Source organism: Saccoglossus kowalevskii, chromosome 4 (assembly GCF_978046115.1).
Source record: "Saccoglossus kowalevskii chromosome 4, keSacKowa6.1, whole genome shotgun sequence".
In the NCBI taxonomy this organism is placed as follows: Eukaryota; Metazoa; Hemichordata; class Enteropneusta; family Harrimaniidae; genus Saccoglossus; species Saccoglossus kowalevskii.
In genome coordinates this window covers 17,565,412-17,586,739 of record NC_140644.1, presented here as the reverse complement: position 1 = coordinate 17,586,739, position 21,328 = coordinate 17,565,412, and the positions used below count along the sequence as shown (strand labels likewise).

The 21,328-nt window shown below is 37.4% G+C and overlaps 1 protein-coding gene across 2 annotated transcripts in view; it reads left to right on the top strand.

The window, feature by feature from the left end:
- Positions 1-13,915, top strand: part of LOC100366798 (cyclic nucleotide-gated channel alpha-3-like) — a 36,460-nt gene extending 22,545 nt beyond the window's left edge. For both annotated transcript variants that reach the window (XM_085497880.1, XM_085497881.1), the window contains 2 exons: positions 8,748-8,968; positions 9,486-13,915. In XM_085497880.1, coding sequence (XP_085354006.1) covers positions 8,748-8,968; positions 9,486-10,912 — 1,648 coding nt within the window. In that variant the 3' untranslated portion in view covers positions 10,913-13,915. The remainder of the gene's footprint in view (positions 1-8,747; positions 8,969-9,485) is intronic.
- The last annotated feature ends 7,413 nt before the right edge of the window (positions 13,916-21,328 follow it).

Below are 21,328 nucleotides of genomic sequence, written 5' to 3'. Positions count from 1 at the left end.
AAGTATATACATATATTTCAAGTGACATTTTCGTAACAAGGAGGAAACGTGATCGCAAAATAAGTATTGCAATTAAGGTAGCTATGTAACGCACGCTTACTTTTCACACCAAAAACATGTTTGATTGACTTCTGACAGAACGAGTGCAGATAATGAGACTGGTTTCGACACAGCCGTTGCAGGATTTTATACATCGTTTCACTTACTTTGTGGCAAAACGAAGTTAATTATTACAGTGAGAAAGTGCAGTTTGTGTCATTGACCGGCCCCGGTATGCTGTACACCGTACACACTTGTTTATGGAATTCCCCTTCTATTCAATAGAGAATGTAAAACTGATACACAAATTGGCGCATTTTTTTTGGGGGGGGGGGTTGTAACGGCACACATAGTACGGTCAGGTTTACAGGATGCGTTATAAAATGAGTAAAATTTGCCAGAAAATATCATCATGACGATGTTTTGAAATTATTAGTTGGCAAATTGAAGACTGGGACATATTAATGTGGCCACCGTACCAATAATTCACAGTGAGGAAGAACACATGGGTACCCGGCAATAACATATATTCCTAGATATGTGATTGGAACTACAGTACACCACCGTGACATCAGGAACACTATTTAGGGATATATATATATATCTATACTTGCCGCTTTGGAATAATGAACATAAATACTGGAAATTACAAATATTTCTCACAATAAAGGTAACCGTCAAGGTTTGATCGAGTGAGATTTAGTCACATTTGCGCCATGCAAGGGCTTAGATATTAGCTATAATACTCCTCGACAATATTCAATGTTCAATCACACTGGTCCGTTAGAAAGCGAGCGCTTCTAGAAAATGCTCCTGTAATTGAAGCGATGTAATCTACACGTTGAGAAAACGTGTCCATTACATTGTTTCATTATTAGTACATTACATGTACTCTATAATGCTGATTTGTATCAATTTTATCGTTCAGCAGAAAAATGTTAAAACAGTTACTATAAAACGTGTAACATTTGAAATAATGTTAATGTAACATCTGTCAAAGATTAGGATTTGTAATTTAAACTGACATACAGTCGAAGATGGTGTTTGCCGTTGGCGTGACTGCGTTGATATGCCGTACACATTCGTATCATTTTAATGCCTGTCGTATTCCAATAGTGAGTGTTTTTTCTAAGCTTTATTTACGAGGAATCATATACAATTCACACGTCCTTAGTATGAGGAGGCACACCTGATCGTACTCGTTAATATGACTAGGAAGGAGATTGTGGCCGGCGCTAATGAGAAAACGAACGGTGTACGAATAAGCGAAAAAGCGTCATTAACTTAACAAATTCACCAAAGCCATCTGATAGTAACAATAACGAGAGATAGGTGACAGTTATCTTTCTCACTACAAGACAATGTCATTACTGTCTTCCGAAACGGGCGCCATCTATCTTTCTTTTTATTGTGTTTACAAAATTAAAGAATGCATCAGGAGAATATGTACATTACCTCCGTATTTATTAATTAGAATAACAAAGCCATGCTGCCTAAATATGATAAATATGATAATGATGCGTTTTTAACGTAGGTGAGATTTTATTGTATGGTGTTCGGTATGGTGATTTATCATATATTTAAATTAGTATGTGATGTATAACCAATCACAGAGAAGAACATAAAATTCCATCCCAGTTTATAGAAATAGTGCCATGTATCTTTCGTATTTTCAATTTGCAGATTTAATTAAAAAAAAGAAAAGAACAACTGTACTTTGTCAGCAATCCAACGAGTTCGGTTTGTCATTTCAAGATTCACCCGTTCGTCTGGAATAATCTGCTACGAGGCATGACGTATGTTTCCATAGAAATCGTAAGACTGTTTGAATACAGCAAATTACATTTCATGGCTTTATCATTATGTGCAGCAAACGTGTGGTCTACCTGATTACCTCACACAATAACCAGCAAATTCAATTTACACTGTCAAAAGACGAAATATTTACTTTTTTCTTCTTTTTGTCAAAATGACCATTCACTGGGGATAAATTACAGTGAATTTACCTTGTGCGCCCTCTAGCGACAAAGCTCTCCGTGACGTCAATGTGGCGTAGCTGGGTGAAGTCAATATCGTTATTAAAATGGGCAACTCTGCTAGGTTGCGTGGTTATTTGGAATATAGCAATTTTTTATAGTGTCGGTTGTTATATCATCGATGTGAATGCTTTCCTGTGCAACTATTTACGTCACAGAGACGCCCGTCACTTGAGGGCGTGTCTTATATGACCGTTGGGGTTTAGTCTATGCAACTGAATGAAGTGTTCGATTCAACAGCAGGTGGTTTCGTCGGTGCTATAAACGTCTGCACACTGGAAGCCGATTATCATCATCGAAGAATTTAATTTACAAGAGTGTTTCTTTATGTCACGTCGGATCGTGAATTTCGTATAATTTCGAATACAAATCAAGTAGTGGAATACCGTAAAAAGTCGATGCTTCAACAACTGTGTAACCCAGTACGGCCATGTGTAAAGCATAACTCTCTTGTGATTTGTTTGGACATACTACATACTTATTATATTCAGCGACATGTCTTCAAAAATAAACAAATAAATAAATAAACAAACAAACAAACCAAGGCATCACTGTAAGATTCAACGTGATATTTTTATCCGAGTTTTAAATACCAAGTATATCACACCTGCTGTCTTTTTTTCTGCATCCTCGTTCTAGGCAGATAATCGTATTATCATCTACGCTAAACAAAACTCATCAAAGTATATACGTGTATGTCGCTCTAACCAGGACTAGATAGGTCAATTATAGGCTTGCATTACTGCGGAATTTGTACTCGATTTGTGCAATTTTGGGATATTTACTACAAGCCACAAGTAACTGACGTAATCGCAAATGGCATATTCCGCCATACTTATGGAAAAAATAAAAAAAAAAACACTGCAGCTACGGTTTTGCAAAGCAAATCTTTATTTCAGAAAATCTGTTGAAAAACGTTCAATACGCTACATTAAACAGATAAGATCACATCAAACCCTCACTCAAACATTCATCGCGTGTAGCATCTACAAGTAAATCGATAACTCCTCAGTTTATACGATTCTTCGAATGATTAGTCAAGGATTTCAGAAGAGACGGTGCTCAGTCAAAAATTACGGGTATATATCCCACAGCGCTTCCAGGGTTTTGTGATTCGATAAATAATCGGATACCGTGCTAACTGTCATGAAAAGTGTCAATATTGCACTTTTCAGAATCGCTGGAATCTACATCATGTATAAGGGCATACCAACATTCAGCGGCGTTACTTATTCTTGAATACTTTTTTTTTTCTAAATACTTTCGCTTTTTTTTCATATGCGTAGCAGAAAGTTGTGGAATATTCAACAGAAATATACGGTTTACATAAATTCAAGCCGCTGGGGGACTCGCATTTACCGGTTTTGCGCTCAGATCACTCATTGTTAGTTGGTAACCTGGATCGAGCGAGTTGATATTCCAGAACGTTCCGTATCCACGTCAGTGTTGACGAGGCCTGGTTGCTAACCAATGATGCCCCGCACGCAACGTCTCTCTGTCACGAATCGGCGTCTGACTGCTCGCGCCGCGGGTATCTGGCTGCTAATTGACCCAATATAAAGCACTCTGGTGTCGTGCGTTTTAACAAATAGTCTCGATAAAAGCAGACAAGCCGTTCCATTGTGCATGAGTTCCATATATTATTCGCAACACCCATTTATCGAATATCAGGCGAACTCAATCAGATTATTTTAAACTGTTTTGCAGCCATCGTTTCTAAAAGGAGTTTCGGGCTGAATTGAAGTTATATGACATCGTCTGTATATTTTCACTAATAACGTTTTCATTAAAATGTTTTCATAATAATGTTTAGAAACAGGAGCCCGAATTGTCTTGGTAACTGTCAACAATTTGCATTTTTGTTCTGGTTTTTACGGTGAAATTATTTCTTCTTATCTCTTTGCTCGGTGACGTTGAGTAGAAATTATGAATGTGTATTAATTTTGCTATTTACTACGAAGCCTTAATATTGTTGACACATTACAGGACATTGACATTCATACGAATTATAAGAATGGTGTTTTGATAAAACAAATGTCGAAAACGGCTCATTGTCACATGAACACGCGTTTAATTCCGAAATCAGTGACAATGTAAAACAATAATACAATATTGAAATGGTTCACTCCAACCAATACATTGGCTGATTTCTCATTGAGAGAATACATGTACATGTCACTATTAATGAGCAGTGGGACCTAGGTAGATTTGATCACATGCGGACTTTGCTTCCGGGAGGAAAATCGTGTTATCCCATGTGTAGCTTGCAATCTTGGTCATGGCGGAAATCATCCACTGGAATCTCCGATTAATGCATATTTTTTATAAGTTTTAAAGGAGGAGGAACATGACGCTCACAATAGGTGCGTATATCAATAACGTCATCCAAGGGACGCGGGAATACGAAATAGTACATATCGAATAGTCCTCATTTAGATTTATGGAAAGAATGAAAAAGACTGCACATAGCGTTTAGTGATCAATCATATTCTAGATATGTCATTTCTGTGCTCCCTTATTCCTTGTGTCCATGTGACTCAACACTTGTTTTACTGATTTTCTGATTCAAAATGGCCGAGTGGTGGCCATTAATATTTATAACGTAACTTGACCCAATCTAAGAGAACTAGGCACAATTACTGACATGCTGTCATTTTATTGAACACGGCCATAATATGATTAGAGTTTCGTCTATGTTAACGAAACAGATTTAACGAATACGTCAGCGTGTTCAAAGGAGTCCACGTATAACAAGGGCTCAATGTTTGAAAACATTTGAGAAAAGCGTTTTTGAGCTTCCTGGCCTACTGTTCTGCCAATTACCTTTACTGTAATTCCACCAAAACAGCCATTAAGGTCATCTTATTAGACATCGGAATAATTTGACTTGGAAGATCGGTAATTGGTGAGGGAGTGTAACAAAGACAGTGACGTCCGCTGGGACCAGAAGCTGTTCTTCGTCTTCAATAAGCACACCGCGCTGAGTTGATTGGTCTCGGGCAGACATGGAATTGTGAGGGTCGAATAGTGCTTTTTTTATTTTGCCACAAAATTTAAAAAAACTATAACACCAGCGATATTATTTTCTTGGTCACAACTTAAATTTTCTTGTAATAGATTTTATGTTTTTGCAATTTTCTTTTTATCGCATTTTTTTCGCATCTCAAAATGCATGTTTAAATAATGAGAGGCCAATGTTCACGGAACACATCTTTATTTGATTGCAATGCAACCATGGTTCTCTTTATATGTTGGACATACGTGCTAATGTATAATTTGAATACCGAACAAAAAATTATTATAACATTTTGTGATTCAGATATGTTATATTCACTGATAAATTTTATGACGTAGAATTGCATTGTAAAAAGTAAGACGCGTTGCAAGAACTTTGCGCCGCCAGTGACAATAACATTGCAGTGAACAGTTTGCAGCTGAGTTCTTGGGAATTGAAATTGTGTTAAATTCGAGTTAGGTTGCGGGGTAAAATAAATGTGCTGTAACCGTAAAATGAGAAATTATGTTTTTTTTTTCTGTGAGTAATTTGAGTTATTCTGCGAGAATTCCGAGTTACGTCATTATGAGTGAGAAATGACAATTGTGCAGTTACTAAAAAAATTAGGAATTTAAATCACGTTGTGAGAATCAAAAACTATCTTGCGTGAAATTAACGTTGTGTACCAGGAAACAGAAATCAACATGCATGGAAATAACGAACCCAGTCGCAAAGAATTCAGTCTGTGTTTGTTTAGACGACCATACAAATACTCTTCACTGTTATTTCGTAAAAGTGACGTCATCAGATATATTTTAACATCCCGTTTCCAATTATGAATTATTTGCTTGGTTGCTTGTTCTGTAACTGAAGTACACTCCTTGGTTTTGGTATAATATGTACATGTTTCCTGGAAAATTAAAGGGTACGTCACTGTAAAGTGGAACTGAAAAGAATGCCAATGAGCTTCTTTCGTTGTACGCGCATGCGCATTTCTTGTCTCAATACTTTACAGGATGTCGAGGTCCGACTACGACAGAATTGGGCATAAATTGAGTCAAGTCAGGTTTAATTCAATTCTAGGATATTCAATGCAAAGCCGCCCATCGGACGCGGACAGCCTCAGGTAGAAAATCAGTAATTTAATACACAAACATGCATTGCTCAGTGGAGAATAAAGGTAAGGTCAGACCACTGACGGTTGATGAAACGACAAGACTACAGTTTATTTCAAATCAATGTATCCGATCAAGCGTTAACGAATTATAGGCCATTGCGCTGCAACTTAAATCAAAATGAACGTTTTTTTTTATTTATTTGAGAGCTGAGATTTGATAGTTGTATTGAAGAGGCAAGTAATTGAACTTGGCTCGATGGTTCAGCAATTTCCAAAATTTGAAAGTGAGTGCAATGTAATAGACGGAATTTAACAGACATTGATAGCTCTTAGTTCGTGTAAGCAATCAGTGCTCCTTTGGTAATCACAAATAGGTTTGTCATGACAACAGGTTTTTTTTGAATCGCTCGACTATCCGCCTGAGCATTACTAAAGTTATAAAGTTTAAATATTTTTCTCTGTCTCTTGGCAATTATAATCACCACAATAACCCAGTGGATTCGACCGATAGGAAACACAACACGTTCTCGGGAATATTAAGTTGAAAAAACAAACAAAAAAAACGCTCTGTCACTGACAAGTTTATTTACGTTTCAGCAATACATCAACATATCCGATAAAATGTGCACGGTATATACCAACCGTTTAAACCATTGCGACGCGACAAATATGTATCCCGAGAAGCGGCTGAGACACTGGCGAATAAATCTTACTGAAATTATGCAAATCATGCTGTAGAATTTCTTCATACATTGACATTTACTAGTATTGTTGTAAAATGTCAACGGTTATAATATGATCCGCATTTAATATCCCTCGTGATTGTGAAGACAAAAATTATGAGGCATCTCGTACAATGGCCCGATCGGTATGTATAGCCTGAATGTTAAGTTGATAACGTCGTAATGAGTTCCGCCTTATCTACTCCTCCCTTACAAGACAAATGTTAATTTGAAAACTTCGACACAGAATTGAGTGAACGATGTAAGAGGGGGGAAATGAAATAAAAACAAAAATAAAACTCTTATCTTTCACAGGTTAATGAACAGTGGGATAATTCAACTGATTTGCTTTACTGGGAAATTGCCCGACGAATGAAATCACTCGGTAAAGCAAACTGGGGAGTACTATATCGTAGTGTTTCTCCTCGAGGAGAGGACGTTGTATGTTTCACTGCGTCGTCTGTGTAAATGATATCCGAGTAGTAACTCGCCCTGCAGATTCGCTATAATAATTACATCCCATCATTGACGAGACTCAAAAAACAACGTTCATTTTCACACGCTTGTGTATACGTTAAAGGGCGGTGGTCGTCGCGCTGCGCATGTGCGACATTTGTCTTCTAAACATTGATTTTCCTACAATGCGCTCTTCTACTTGTACTCATTGATCTGCACAACAGTCAGAGTCACTATCTTTGTTTATATGAGATCCATATATCTCGCACATGCGCGACGTGACGACTACCACTCTTTAACATAAATGTTACGCATGTTTGCTCTTATGTTTTAATGATTCTAAAGTTCGTTATCTACCGGTCAAAGGGATTGCGCCACATACATCAGCGAATAAGCCCTCTATAGTTCGGGACTAGTGTCGGAGTATTGTATAATTATGTATTTGTGTCGTGTTACTGGACAACTAGTGTGATACTTAAAGTGTATGAGAATGCATGGGGTGTTTCGAGTAATAGGTTTGCCTTGTTACATGGAGGGTGCTGTGCACAGGGTAATACTGCAACGGGCAACCCTGCGCCGCAAACAGTGTGTAGCATACTTTGTTACAAATGACGAAAACGATGAAACTAACTTGTAATCTCGTCATTTTATGACAAGTCTACGGACAAATAGTCCGTAGGTGCAATTAATCACGTATACCATATGGAAACGCGGGAAGCATTCACATTAGGTTTGAATGTCGCCATGACTACACAACAACTGCCACATGCTTTACGGAAATGAATATAGACCAAACCAGCGGGAATAACAAAAGTAGAAATGAACTTGAAATACAGGAGTGACATTACCCGAACAATTCTATAAAACTTGAAAATAATCAGTTCAGTTACATTAATCTGACATGTAGGAGTGAGTAGGCCCTCGCCGGCTGAACGGCATCATACCCGCGGAGGGCGCAACTAACGCGACCTCGTTAGGCTAAGATGACATCAACTAATGGCAGAGAAAACAACTGTCACAGTGAACTCAGGTTGAAATTAAATATATGATACATGACCGTTGATGTTAATTAATATAATAATAATATTGTTACCAATATATTTAAAGATGGCGAACAAATTCGACACTTTGTCACGCGAGATTATCGTGAAATTATACATCAACAACAATATACCCTGAGGTATAAAGACATACATTTTGCATTGATTTTGTTGAAAGGTCCATTCTTTATTATTGTTTTCAACGTTGGGTGTCGAGGTTCATCGTTGTCATATGTGGAATCCTTACCAGACCCTCTCATCCAATCGCCTGACTGTCTGAAGCTATACCATCCAGTGATTGGTCTATGTATTGATCCATGTTGTGTTTATTTCTCTCACCAGTGGCAGCCGACCAAAGCGTCCTTTTGTTATCAACCACACAGAGACGTTTTATTACCGATGGCTGTGCGTTATAGCAATGGCGGTTCTCTATAATCTTTATCTCATTATAGCTCGGGCGGTATTTCTGGAGTTACAAAGCGAGAACGTGGCTATGTGGCTTACTCTGGACTATCTATCAGACGCAGTGTACATACTTGATATGGTGGCCAAGTCTAGAACAAGTAAGTACAGAGTGCCCGCTAGTTCTTAAAGGACAATAGTCGTCAGCGCCGCGTCTGATATGCGTCCCACGTGACGTACACAGCGCACGTAAACACGTTGCATATTTTTCGAAACTTGACCGCGCCGATGTGTCCGCGGATTTTTGTTAACTGTTTTATACACTTTTTTTGTTATAAGAATGTGATAGATTTGTAGATCATGATGTCCGGTAATGATGTTTTCATAAGGACGGCATATTACACGGTTAGTTTGATTCTAAAGCACACATTACGAACACGTCATTGTAATTTCCAAAGATTCACCGCGTTACTAGACTCGGAATTGTTTAGAGGTCTATACATTTTTTAAATAAAAACTGAAAATCAGAAAAAAAAACTCCACATTGGCGAACATCTATATCATATTTTACCTATGTTTATTTTGTTATATTTATTTTTGAAAAAACAAACGAACGAACAAACACACAGTATGTTTACAGCGATGCCTAATATATTATGTAATATCGTTTTCTTGCAGGTTACCTTGAAAGTGGGTTACTCGTTCACGAGACGAAGAAACTTCGCAAGAACTATTTCAAAACGACAATATTTAAATTAGATGTGATTTCAATCATACCCACGGACGTTTTCTACATATGGAAAGGCGTGAACTCGCCCTGGTTGCGTTTCAATCGCCTACTAAGGGCGCCGCGCGCGTTGGAATTTTTTGATCGCACAGAGACGCGGAGCAACTTCCCAAATTTGCTAAGGATAACGAATCTTGTCTTGTACATTATGATCATCATACACTGGAACGCCTGCATATTCTACGCTATATCAGCCAGCATTGGCTTTGGAAGCGATACATGGGTGTATCCGAACAATACAATACCGCCACATAACAGTCTGACCAGGAAATATGTGTACAGTCTGTACTGGTCGACTTTGACATTGACCACCATTGGTGAAACGCCCGCTCCGGTGATGGATGTGGAATACGCGTTCGTCATCTTTGATTTCTTGGTGGGAGTTTTGATATTCGCCACCATCGTCGGTAATGTGGGTACCATGATCAGTAACATGAACGCAACCAAGTCGGAATTTCAGAACCGCATGGATGGAATAAAACAATATATGCATTTTAGAAAAGTGAGCAAGGATTTGGAGCAGAGAGTTATAAAGTGGTTTGACTACTTGTGGTCGAATCAAAAGACACTTGATGAGGAAGTTATATTGAAGACACTCCCAGATAAACTTAGAGCAGAGATTGCCATTCACGTGCATCTGGATACTTTGAAAAGAGTAACAATATTTAAAGACTGTGATCCGGGCTTGTTGGTGGAACTAGTGTTAAAACTGCGCCCGCAAGTGTTCAGCCCGGGAGATTACATATGCCGAAAGGGTGATATTGGGCGGGAGATGTACATAGTAAAAACAGGAAAACTTAGCGTGGTTGGGGAAGACGGTAGAACTATATATGCTACCTTGAGTGACGGTAGCTATTTTGGTGAAATTAGCATATTGAATGTACCGGGTAGCTTATCGGGGAACCGCAGGACTGCCAACGTTCGAAGTGTTGGCTATTCTGATCTGTTTTGTTTATCAAAAGACGATCTTCTCGACGCATTGAAGGAGTATCCGGATGCCAAACGAATCCTTGAAGAAAGGGGGGCTCATATTCTTATGAAAGATGGCCTCATTGACGAAGAAGCTGCCAAGAGGGGCGGGATGTCCAAAGAGGAGGTCGAACAAGAGGAGAAGATCCAAATGCTGGAGACTGCCATTGACAACTTGCAAGCGAAGTTCACACGCTTGGTCAATGAGTACAGCAACGCTCAGATGAAAATGAAACAGCGACTGACGAAGCTGGAGAAGAAGATGCGCAGTCTTAAGATCGAAGACGATCTTGGGCCGCTAAGCGCTAGTTTCGGTGGCACTGCTTCAAGTGGTGGACATATTCAATAGAGACAAATGCCCAAAATGACTGAAATAACATTGTAGTTTTAAACGGGCAGCTTTATTATTACTTCCCGGGAAAGTGTTAACATTATTTTAATGGATACTTCACCCGCCCGCGCGCGACGTGACTTGCCTTGATATGAAACGGCTCACCATATATGGGTAGGTCTTCACTGTGACGTAATGCGTGGTAATACTTGCGCATTGAAGGTTAATCGTTTAGAAAACAACGTACTACATTATGTAAATGTTAAAGAACTGTTCAGTAGGCAGCACAATTTAATATTATCTAAACAAAATTCGCGAGTTGAACCGCGAATAAATACAGTCGACCTGAAAAGTCAGGGCGATTGCTATAGACAGTTCCTATCAAATGTATGCAATTTTGGCGCCTCGGGATAATATGTAAATTCTTTTTTATTGACGTCAGTAGGTGTCCATTTGTACGTGCTGGCACAACTAATGTACTATGTGTGCTAATATCACTGAACATTCCCTTGTCGTTTTGCCCGTGTTCTCACAGGGGATTGTCGCGACTAACCGCCAAGCCCTTTGAGTAAGTACTGCAGTTTGACAAAGGAGGATATCGTCGAACACCGGTGACGCAATTTAATATTACATGTAATTTTAAAGCAATCAGCATTGGTGCCAACTGACATACATTGGCAATGTTCGTGTGATTGCAAACCAACAAATGTACTTCATTTCTATGTGTTTTGTTTTGTTTTGGTTAAAATTTGTACTATTTAATTCTGGGCCGCGAAGTCACCGGCGTTGAACGACGTCCTTCTTGCACTTAACGCTTACCCGAGGGGCTTTCAAGTTTGTCAACAAGCACCGTGTGCGTGTATCCTTATTATCAGTGTAATAATTTGACTTTTTACAAATTTATCTTTATCTTATCGTTTACTTGATGTGTGCAAAACGCGTGTGAATTTGTACAAACATCATTTTACAAGTGATACGCATGTCACATAAAAACAACCGTGACTGCATGGATTGAAATGAAAGTATTGAAACATATCAAACTAAATCACGCCCATAGATCAATGTTAGCCTGGTTACCCTTCTCTTATTTCCTTGGTCGTTCGTCCTTCTCTATAATATTCATCATATAATGTATATTTCACTCATTATCCATGTAAATGTATTCCAAGAATGGGGTGGTCGCACTATTGTCCTTGTGACAACTTTCATTCGTCGCTCGAAAAATCAGCATATTCAAATTAGCAGCGTGCTACATTTATCATCCAATCAACGTCGTGATCAACATATCCCAGTGTGATTGGTAGCCTGGCATTCCAGCTTTGAGTTAGTTTAACACTCATTTTTAGAACAAAGGTAGTATGCCAGTTCATGATAAGAAGGTCCATTATGATTGAAAATAACCCAGGATATGACCAGAGAGGGACGAATGACCCACAAAACAATAAGAAATTAACGAGGCTCTGATCACGTGGTCGTATTTCTCACTGAGCTGAACGCATGACAGGATGAACAAGTCAGTGGAATGCTGTTATTTTGAAGACAAAAAAACAAAACAAAGGCATACTAATTCCCGTTGACAAACTAATTAAAATAGTTAAGTGGAAATCGGCTATGATTCTCAGTTGCTATGCTTTACAATTGTACTGTGATTTAAAATGAACGTTACAGGATGGCTGAATCGATATGAATGAAACGACAAGTAGTAATTGGGGTTAAATTCAATTTGTTTTTGGCCAATCTATCTGACTTGATGGCAGTCATTTACTTTTGCATTATATTTCCAACGAAAAAAAATGTAGAGTATTTTGGATTAAGTATTATTACAAGAGATTTGTAACAACCATTTTTTGCACTATGTATAAAAATGTGGCACGTTCTGGACATAAACAACTATTAATAAATACGTAGTTCAGGGAGTGAAATAGAGTACCAGCCAATAATAATAATAAAAAAAAAAAAAAAACATAAAAAAAATCCCTCGAGGCAATCTTATTATGGAGACGTGGTTTAATGCACATGAACATATCAACATCATATAATTTGAGCACATTCATATTTAACTGTGATCCTACACATTTTTCGACACGTGACATGCGGTAGATTAATTCGGTTGTATTCGGTGGTTCTCGTAGAATTCCGGCTTGGCAAACATGTTTTACGAAATAATGGCGAAGCGTCAAACAATGTTTATTTTATTGTGTAGAAAAACAACTATTGGCTGTAGTTTTTTTCTCATTTTTCGTAATTTTTCGTGATACTGTGAAAACATGGGAAAAAAAATGCTGGTTTGGTTTATTTTCGTCATTCAATTATACCTTAACCCAAAGTCTAAAATCAGCGGAAATGTTATTTTCTAACAAAACAAGTGAGTCAGTCTCACGTGAACGGTGTGCATTGTGGGTAACGGGGGCGCCGATTATCACCGACGAGATCGAATAGTCTGCCATGTTACTTCGTCGTTTTATTAATAATATAATTTGTAGCTCATCTGACATTTTTTTTATTTATATGGATATTTATTTACACCTTAATTTTTTTGTATTTTTCTTGAAGTAATTTAACTGTATGTGTGTACAATACCTTGCCAAACGATAAGACGCACACAGTCACATTGATCAAAGTATGTTGTCATGTACATATCGTCACGGCACAAACCCATTTTTATACAGTGTTATCGTCAACAGAAATGGTTTATGACTTGGGGGTGAAAACGTTAAAAACAGCGAGTCGTATTTCTTATCCAAACTGCAAATAAGTTGGACATTTAAAAGAAAACACTCACAAGATTCTTCTATTTTAGTATCAAGCGTCGGACGGAAGCACGGGCCATTTTTTTTTGGCAGGAATATGTCTGTTGTGGTTTGAAGGGTTTTGAACACAACAAAGAGGGAACGTGTAACAGTCTGGGGAGTTTTAGATTATCTAAATGTATATTTCTACGTAATTTGAAGGGTATATGCTATAGCGCAAGATATCATTAGTACAATAACACGAGGAAGAAAATAAAAATAAGAAATTCTATTCCTCTTGTGCGTCTAGTGTTTGTGTGTTTGGAGTAATAATTTACATTTTACGTTCTTGAATGGGCGAATATTTAACTAGTATGATGGTCACGGTATACGCATGAACGTGTTTACGTGTGCTAATTTCATTTGTAGTCATGGAACTGCTTTCAAAACGAAATCAAATCAAGCCACAGACAGTTATATATTCATTGAAACCCAGAACGAGGCCGCGAAGACTGATTAGTGTGGAAGATGGTTGGAGGTTGCCCTGGCAACCTCGTGTAATTGTAATTTTATCAACTCTTCACGGTAGCCTCTCATTGTCGCAACAACAAGATGGAGTCGTTTATCTTATTATCGAGGGAGCATCTCTAAACTTTACAAAGTCATTGCGACGGCAACTAAAGCCAAGCTGTTTATATATTTTAAAGAAGCAATGCACGGATATCCCTGTGACATGTGCGTGACGTCATGGGGGATCTACTGACTAATGGACTAGATGTGACCATCGTCTAATCCGGTCCAATAAGTCGCACAGATTTGTAATGCTTCGAAGACAATCTTAGTCACGACCTTCTTCACACACTTATGGGCAATGATTTGATGAGAAATCTAGCCGCGCATTAATTTACTCTCAGTGCCCCGGGTTTGTGCAAGATTATGCATATATGAGAGTCTCGCTCTCATATGTAGATTATAGGCGCTCTTTGAAATCTCTGTGTACTGTCAAGATATCACGCGCAGTAAATATTTTTTTTTTTAGTATTAATGACCTAAAGTTTTATGGGACTTGCAATAAAATAAGACATATGACACCCACTTGAACTTCATCCGGGGCCGACGGAATCGCGATAGGCTTACGATATACTCAGCCATAGTAACTAATGCTTCCAATGTCATCGTAATCCGTACAATTCATCTCGAACAATTAACAATGTTTCAGATATATTCCCACAACTGAACAAAGTCAATATTATTTTATAGCCAATCCGAACACGATTTGCATTAAGTGGTGGTTGGCGAAGTGCACGTTTGATTTTTTTTTTTGCAGATAGAAACAAGCTGATTAAAATCCGATGTAGGTATATGTTCATTTTTTTTTAATTTCCGTATTTTACTTAGTAGTTGTGTTTAATTATGTCTAGTTTTTACTTGCCGTTATTCTTTTTTTATATTGTACCCCGATCGCCGTCTTGAAAACTTAAACATTAAGAACGGCCTGGATACTATATAAAACAACTGAATAAAGTAAGACAACAACAAAAATAGTCAACATTAAACAAAAATATTAATATATAAAATATGGAAATTAAAAAAAGAGTCTATACCTACATCGGATTTTAATCAGTTGGGAAAAATGTAGGAATAAATCTCACACATGCGCAGCGCGACGACTACCGCGCTTTAATGGTTTGGATTAACATAACATAACACATGTGTATTTTCACAGATATCAAACACAGATGGTATCTTGATTTCCATGCATTGGTTGTTAATTCGTGAAAATATAAACATGTTATTGCAATTAGTCTACCGACTCCGATATGTATTCCACATAGGCGACAGCAATACAAATATCTTTCAAATATCAGTGTGACTTTCATTGTTTAAAAAAATACGTTTTAGAGTTAAAGAATTTCGCACTCGTGAGTGACGACTAAAAAAAACATAGCACACTATCCACTCGGCCACATTGACCCCTTCCCCAAATGAATACCAGTTTATCCGGGCTTAGCTTTGCCTCACGATTCTCGACTGTTATTGAGAATAATGGCTAATGAAGTGATGTAAAAACAGACACAAAGTTCTAAATTAACGGGTGGATCTAACGGACAATACTAGAAATACTATGAAGTGGAGCGTTGTATATGTGGTGAAGCAATCAACAAAAACGAAATCAATTCTCTTGACTTTTCTCACAACCGTATTTCACTGACATGTTGCTACTGTGAATTCATCATTCAGTGATTGCTACTACGCTCATTGTTTCCCTGTAAAATTCGTCAACTTAAAACACTGAAAATAAATGGTTTTACATATTGTAATTTCAATGAAAAAAATCGCAAGGTTTTTGATATTGTTTCCAAATACAAAAATACGTTAAAGGTAATAAGAATTTCTAGGGAAAAAAAACAACAAGAACGTTGGTCTAATATAAAACGTGTTTTGATTCAATGCCACACAAATAGCAGTCCATTTCCGAATACAATGACCCCGTGTGGCGAAAGAGCACATTGACGTATGTAGAACCCTTTTGGCAACCTACCCGGCAATGGAATAGTACACGAACACCGTGGCGACGTGATATGAAAGGGTGCATTACACACAACCTACGCCAAAGTGAAATTAACAACAACCGTGGTGATTAAACTCGCAGGTTTTCAAAAAAACGCGATGCTTGTATAATTTAGCCCCCATTCAGAGTTAATTGTAACATTGTGTCCATTTCAATCTACTGCTTGTACGTATCGACGTCAGTCATCATGGTTTGTAATCTACATAATCCCCCATGCTTGAAGAGTGTGCTTCTTTGAACGAGCTCGAGGTACCTTTTGTTGTCATCCCCTGTTAGCGAACCGCAATGAACGCCAAGTTACATTTAATTGGGTTCCTGTTGAAACAGCACGCACTATTGAAACAGCACGCCCTCTTTCTAAAAAGATAATAAACTTACCTCGCTACGTCAATTTTCAAGTAAACCCATTCAATATTTAGAACAGAATAAAGGTGTTCGTATGCAAGGGATTTTTCCACACAAAAACGACGAATTAGGCCGAATTTTGTTATCGGTTGACTTAATATAACCCCAACGGACCGTATTTTTGTGAAAGATTGGTATTTTGTCCTGATTTGTAGGAATCTGAAAAACGCGTTTCACAACTTGTCTCTTATTTAGTTTTATGCGTCATTCAAGATGGCGGCCCCATGTAGTAAATATCGTATTTATTTTATTATCACGTGTGCGCCAGCTGACTGTGGGTACAGCGGTACGTAGAACGTTTCGTGACTTACTCCGCCCGAGAATATATATATATTTGCGATCAAGTGGTAGTCCCCGACTGTGTATTGTTATGTATCTAATTGTTACTTCTCTGTAACAAAAGTTGTTTAAACCACAAACGACTGGAAAAGCAGTTGTGTTCATTGAGGGCGGAAGTGCACAAACATACTTTTAGCGATTTAGATAAAATACACTCACTCGACGACAGATGGCGATATATACAATTTATCCATGTTCGTGAAACCCAGGCTCCTTTGATTACTTACTAAGATTGTTAACTTTAACATTTGTGAACAAACTACTGCTTAATTTAATTTAAAAGGACAAACCCAGTCAAATTATGTTTTGCGAGTCAAAGAACACTAGTAATTTATTATTGCAAATCAGAATGAACACTGTTAATGAATACACCGTAACGCCTAAGTTACAGCGTGTCGTAATTTTGCGATATTTTACGTGATATTTTCATCCTACCATATAAAGAAATGCGAATTCCAAATATGGAATGATTACGCGCGTAAGCGTGCTCTAATAATAAAAAAAAACATGGCTGCCACCAGGGTTTGACCGGACTCAACACAAAAAACATCGCTGATTCTGTTCTAAACTTTTTGGATTTCGGCATTCCCATAATGTATGCTCGGACGGAAAAGATGTATAATAATAAGGTTATTACGAATATACCTCAAAATATGCACGAAGACAGTACAGCAGCAGTATCGACCGACGCGCGACGAAGGTCGATGCGACGGCATACTGTCCTCGTAATAACCTCACATTATTATACCGAGTGACAAAAACTCTAAAAACGAATAACAAACCGTCTAAGTCTAATAAAATAAATAAATTACAGTTCATGCAACAATTGTCCACCATGAGTGCAATGTTTTGCTTAGAAAAAGAAAAGGTCCTGGACTATTTTTCATTAAAATGTCAACTCAGTTAAATTTATTTCTTATCTAACAGGTTTGGCGCATTATGAATCAGTGTAAGGTTAACCTAGAATGTGATTCTACGTGAGAAGGTCTTTACCAAACTAAGGAAACGAAGGCCCTATCACCGTTCCCGTGAATCCCGCCCTCTAGCGACGGAATGGTTCCGTACATATTGTTCGGAACTGATCTATATCAGTACATCGATGAGTAAAATACAAGTGGGGATAATGGCTAATTTGCATAACCATTCGCTCATGTTGATAACGCCAAAATTAAAATAGCTGTTACAGTCACAAATTTAAACCTATTATCGTTTGGAAAAAGCTTCTTACTCTTATCCGAGATACAACGTCTGATTTACAAGACAATCTCTGTTTACACAATATGCCACAGTTAAAGCGGGAGGGTCGTCGCCTGCGCAAGCGCGGGAATTGAGTCCCAAGCGACTATAACAACACGTGCTAAAAACGCTAATGGGCAGACGCTTGTTAGTAAACAATGACACGCTATGGCCAGGGGCGTCGATCATGGGGGGGGGGGACATGGAGGGTGGGGGGACACAATATCAACTGTCCCCTCCATTTTCCAGACTTTTTTTTTTTTTTTTTTTTTTAATATAATTTTTTTGGGTACATTTATTCCAAGGTTACATTTGTTTGTTTTCCATGTACAGATTTATTTGAAAAAATTACATTTCTGTAGTGTTCTGTTTTTCCATTAATTTATCTAACAAATGCTATTATTGGAGTCCATTTTTTTAAAATTAATGTAGTATCATCCTGTCATTTCGTTATGCGATAAAGTTTTCACAAGTATATATTCGCTTAATGAAAGACAAGAATCCTCTAAATTGGGGCTTTCCTCCATTCATTTTTGAAAAATATACATGTTCCCTAACAAGAAGACAAATAAAATTCAACAATAATGTTTCATCTGGGTCTGATAAAATCATACAAAGCCTGCTGAGAGGTGAACTCAGTTTCAGAGACCCGCCCCACCAGAACAGCAAATCCTTCCATAAGGACATTGTATATCTACAGTCATGGAAGAGATGCTCATAGGTCTCTGCTTCGCTCTGGCAAAAGGTGCACAGTGGGCTAGGATATTTATGTGGGTTGATTCTATATAGTCTCTTATTCGTATACAAAATGTTATGAAGAGTTTTGAATTGAAACTCTCTTGTCTTTGTATCAGTAGTCATTTTTAACATGAGATTATATAATTTTTTCCAATGTATGGACGTGTTAATGTTCAATTCCTCACATAGTTTGTTTTCACTAATCGGCGGAGTGAAGGCTCTGTCTCGCATTTCTTTTTTCAAATGTTGAGGGGATATTGCATCTAGTTGAGTAGGGATGTCTGATATTTTTAAACAAATACCATTAAATACATTTGTTTTGTTTTCCAATTTGTCAGGAATGGCTGATACTAGTCCAATTCATTTCAATTTCTGCAGTAAAGAGAGATTGTTTTGACCAATAGTTTGCCAAAGTATCAGGAGATTTCCATTGAAGAGATCTGATACTCTACTTATCCCTTTTTGCTCAAAGTCTTCAAAGAAAATCATGTTACCCCCTATCAAAATATCCTGATTATTCCAAATACATTGATTCGTATTCTCAAAATAGGGTTTTGTTTCCCCTTCCCAAATTTCTAAGCATTCCGAGACAAAATCACTTAACCGCACCGACAGCTTGCTGGTTTTGTAATTACATTTGAATATAAGACTACCACCCACAGTCTTGAGTTGTTTATCCACAAACAACTTCCATGCATATGGCATTTTCCAGACTTACCCAAATATCAATAACAGGCTTATATCAAAGCCTGCGTTTGTGTAAAGCCTTTGGTTCTGTGTACATGTACTGTATTCTTAATGATCAAGAATGAAAATCACCAAGTATGCACCAAATGACTTCATTTTGGTTGCATTTTTCAAAAATGTCTACTTTCTGAGGGGAGCACACCCCTCCTCGGGGTTACACACCTATATTCCGACACCCCTATGTTCCGACATCCCTATATTCCGACACCCTTATGTTCCGACATTCCTATATTCCGACAACCCTATGTTCCGACATCCCTATATTCCGACACCCCTATGTTCCGACATCTCTATATTCCGACACCCTTATGTTCCGACATTCCTATATTCCGACAACCCTATGTTCCGACATCCCTATATTCCGACACCCTTATGTTCCGACATCCCTATATTCCGACACCCCTATGTTCCGACATCCCTATATTCCGACACCCCTATGTTCCGACATTCCTATATTCCGACAACCCTATGTTGAGATGCTAATAGGTTCTGACACCTACGAAATTTTAGAAACGTTTTTGACATTTCACTGCGTTTTTATCTCTTTACTATAAGAAAAAATATCATTATTCTTCTTCAAATATTATTCTACGCTCACCTTTTGTAACACAATGTTACATTTCTTTACATTAAAAAATAACTATGCCGGATTATAATACTTGCCACTCTTCTGGCCATGGGCTTTCATGGAGGTGTTTTTGTGATCATCGTCGGCAATATTCTCAGGCGCGATGTATCCTATCAAGCTTCAGACGCAAAATATTAATTTTTTTAATTATTGCCAAACGTTCAGATCAACAATAAACTATGTACCTGGCAGTCTTCATGTGGGTCCCTGACAACTTGTACTCGGGGAGACCTAAATTACATTGTTTAGTACTTTTATGTTCGACGATCATCCAATAAATTCTGAGCCGGTCATAATGTGCCATATTTTCAATGGAAATATGTACGCTAGTGATCGGAAGCCAAAATTGGATAAATACCACTCCCCATGGTAGAACAAAGCAACATGTTTTTTCTCTGTTCAGCGCGATCAGTCTAGTTACAGAATACTGACTATGCAATTAAAATTAAGTCAAGGCTGTCAAATTTAAATGCCATAAAATAGACAGAAACATGGGAATTAATTTTAGCAATTTTGGCTGTAGAATCTGAGCCGTTTTGCCCCCGAAAATCAGGGTAAATATGTTAGCTTTAAAAAAATTATACACAGCGTCAAATAAAAAGGGAATTTTATGGGATCAACCTTATACAAAGATATAATTACGTAATAACCTGTCACATATTAGATAGGAATACCTCAGACAAACACCATCATGTTATATATCAAATTAAAGTTATATTGGTGTAGCGTACAAGTATTACGTTGGATATTACATCGTATAATCCATTGTATATTGACATTATGAATTCAATAACTTTATTATATATTATTCAAAATCATCAAATGGCATTTTCTGGGCAAATCCTGTCTATGATAAAATGAATTAGTCATGACATATTCATGTATTTGAAAATAAGTCTTTTTATGCTTTCTCAATATTTTATTTATTTATTTATTTATTTATTTATTTATTTATTTATTTATTTATTTATTTATTTATTTATTTATTTATTTATTTATTTATTTATTTATTTATTTATTTATTTATTTATTTATTTATT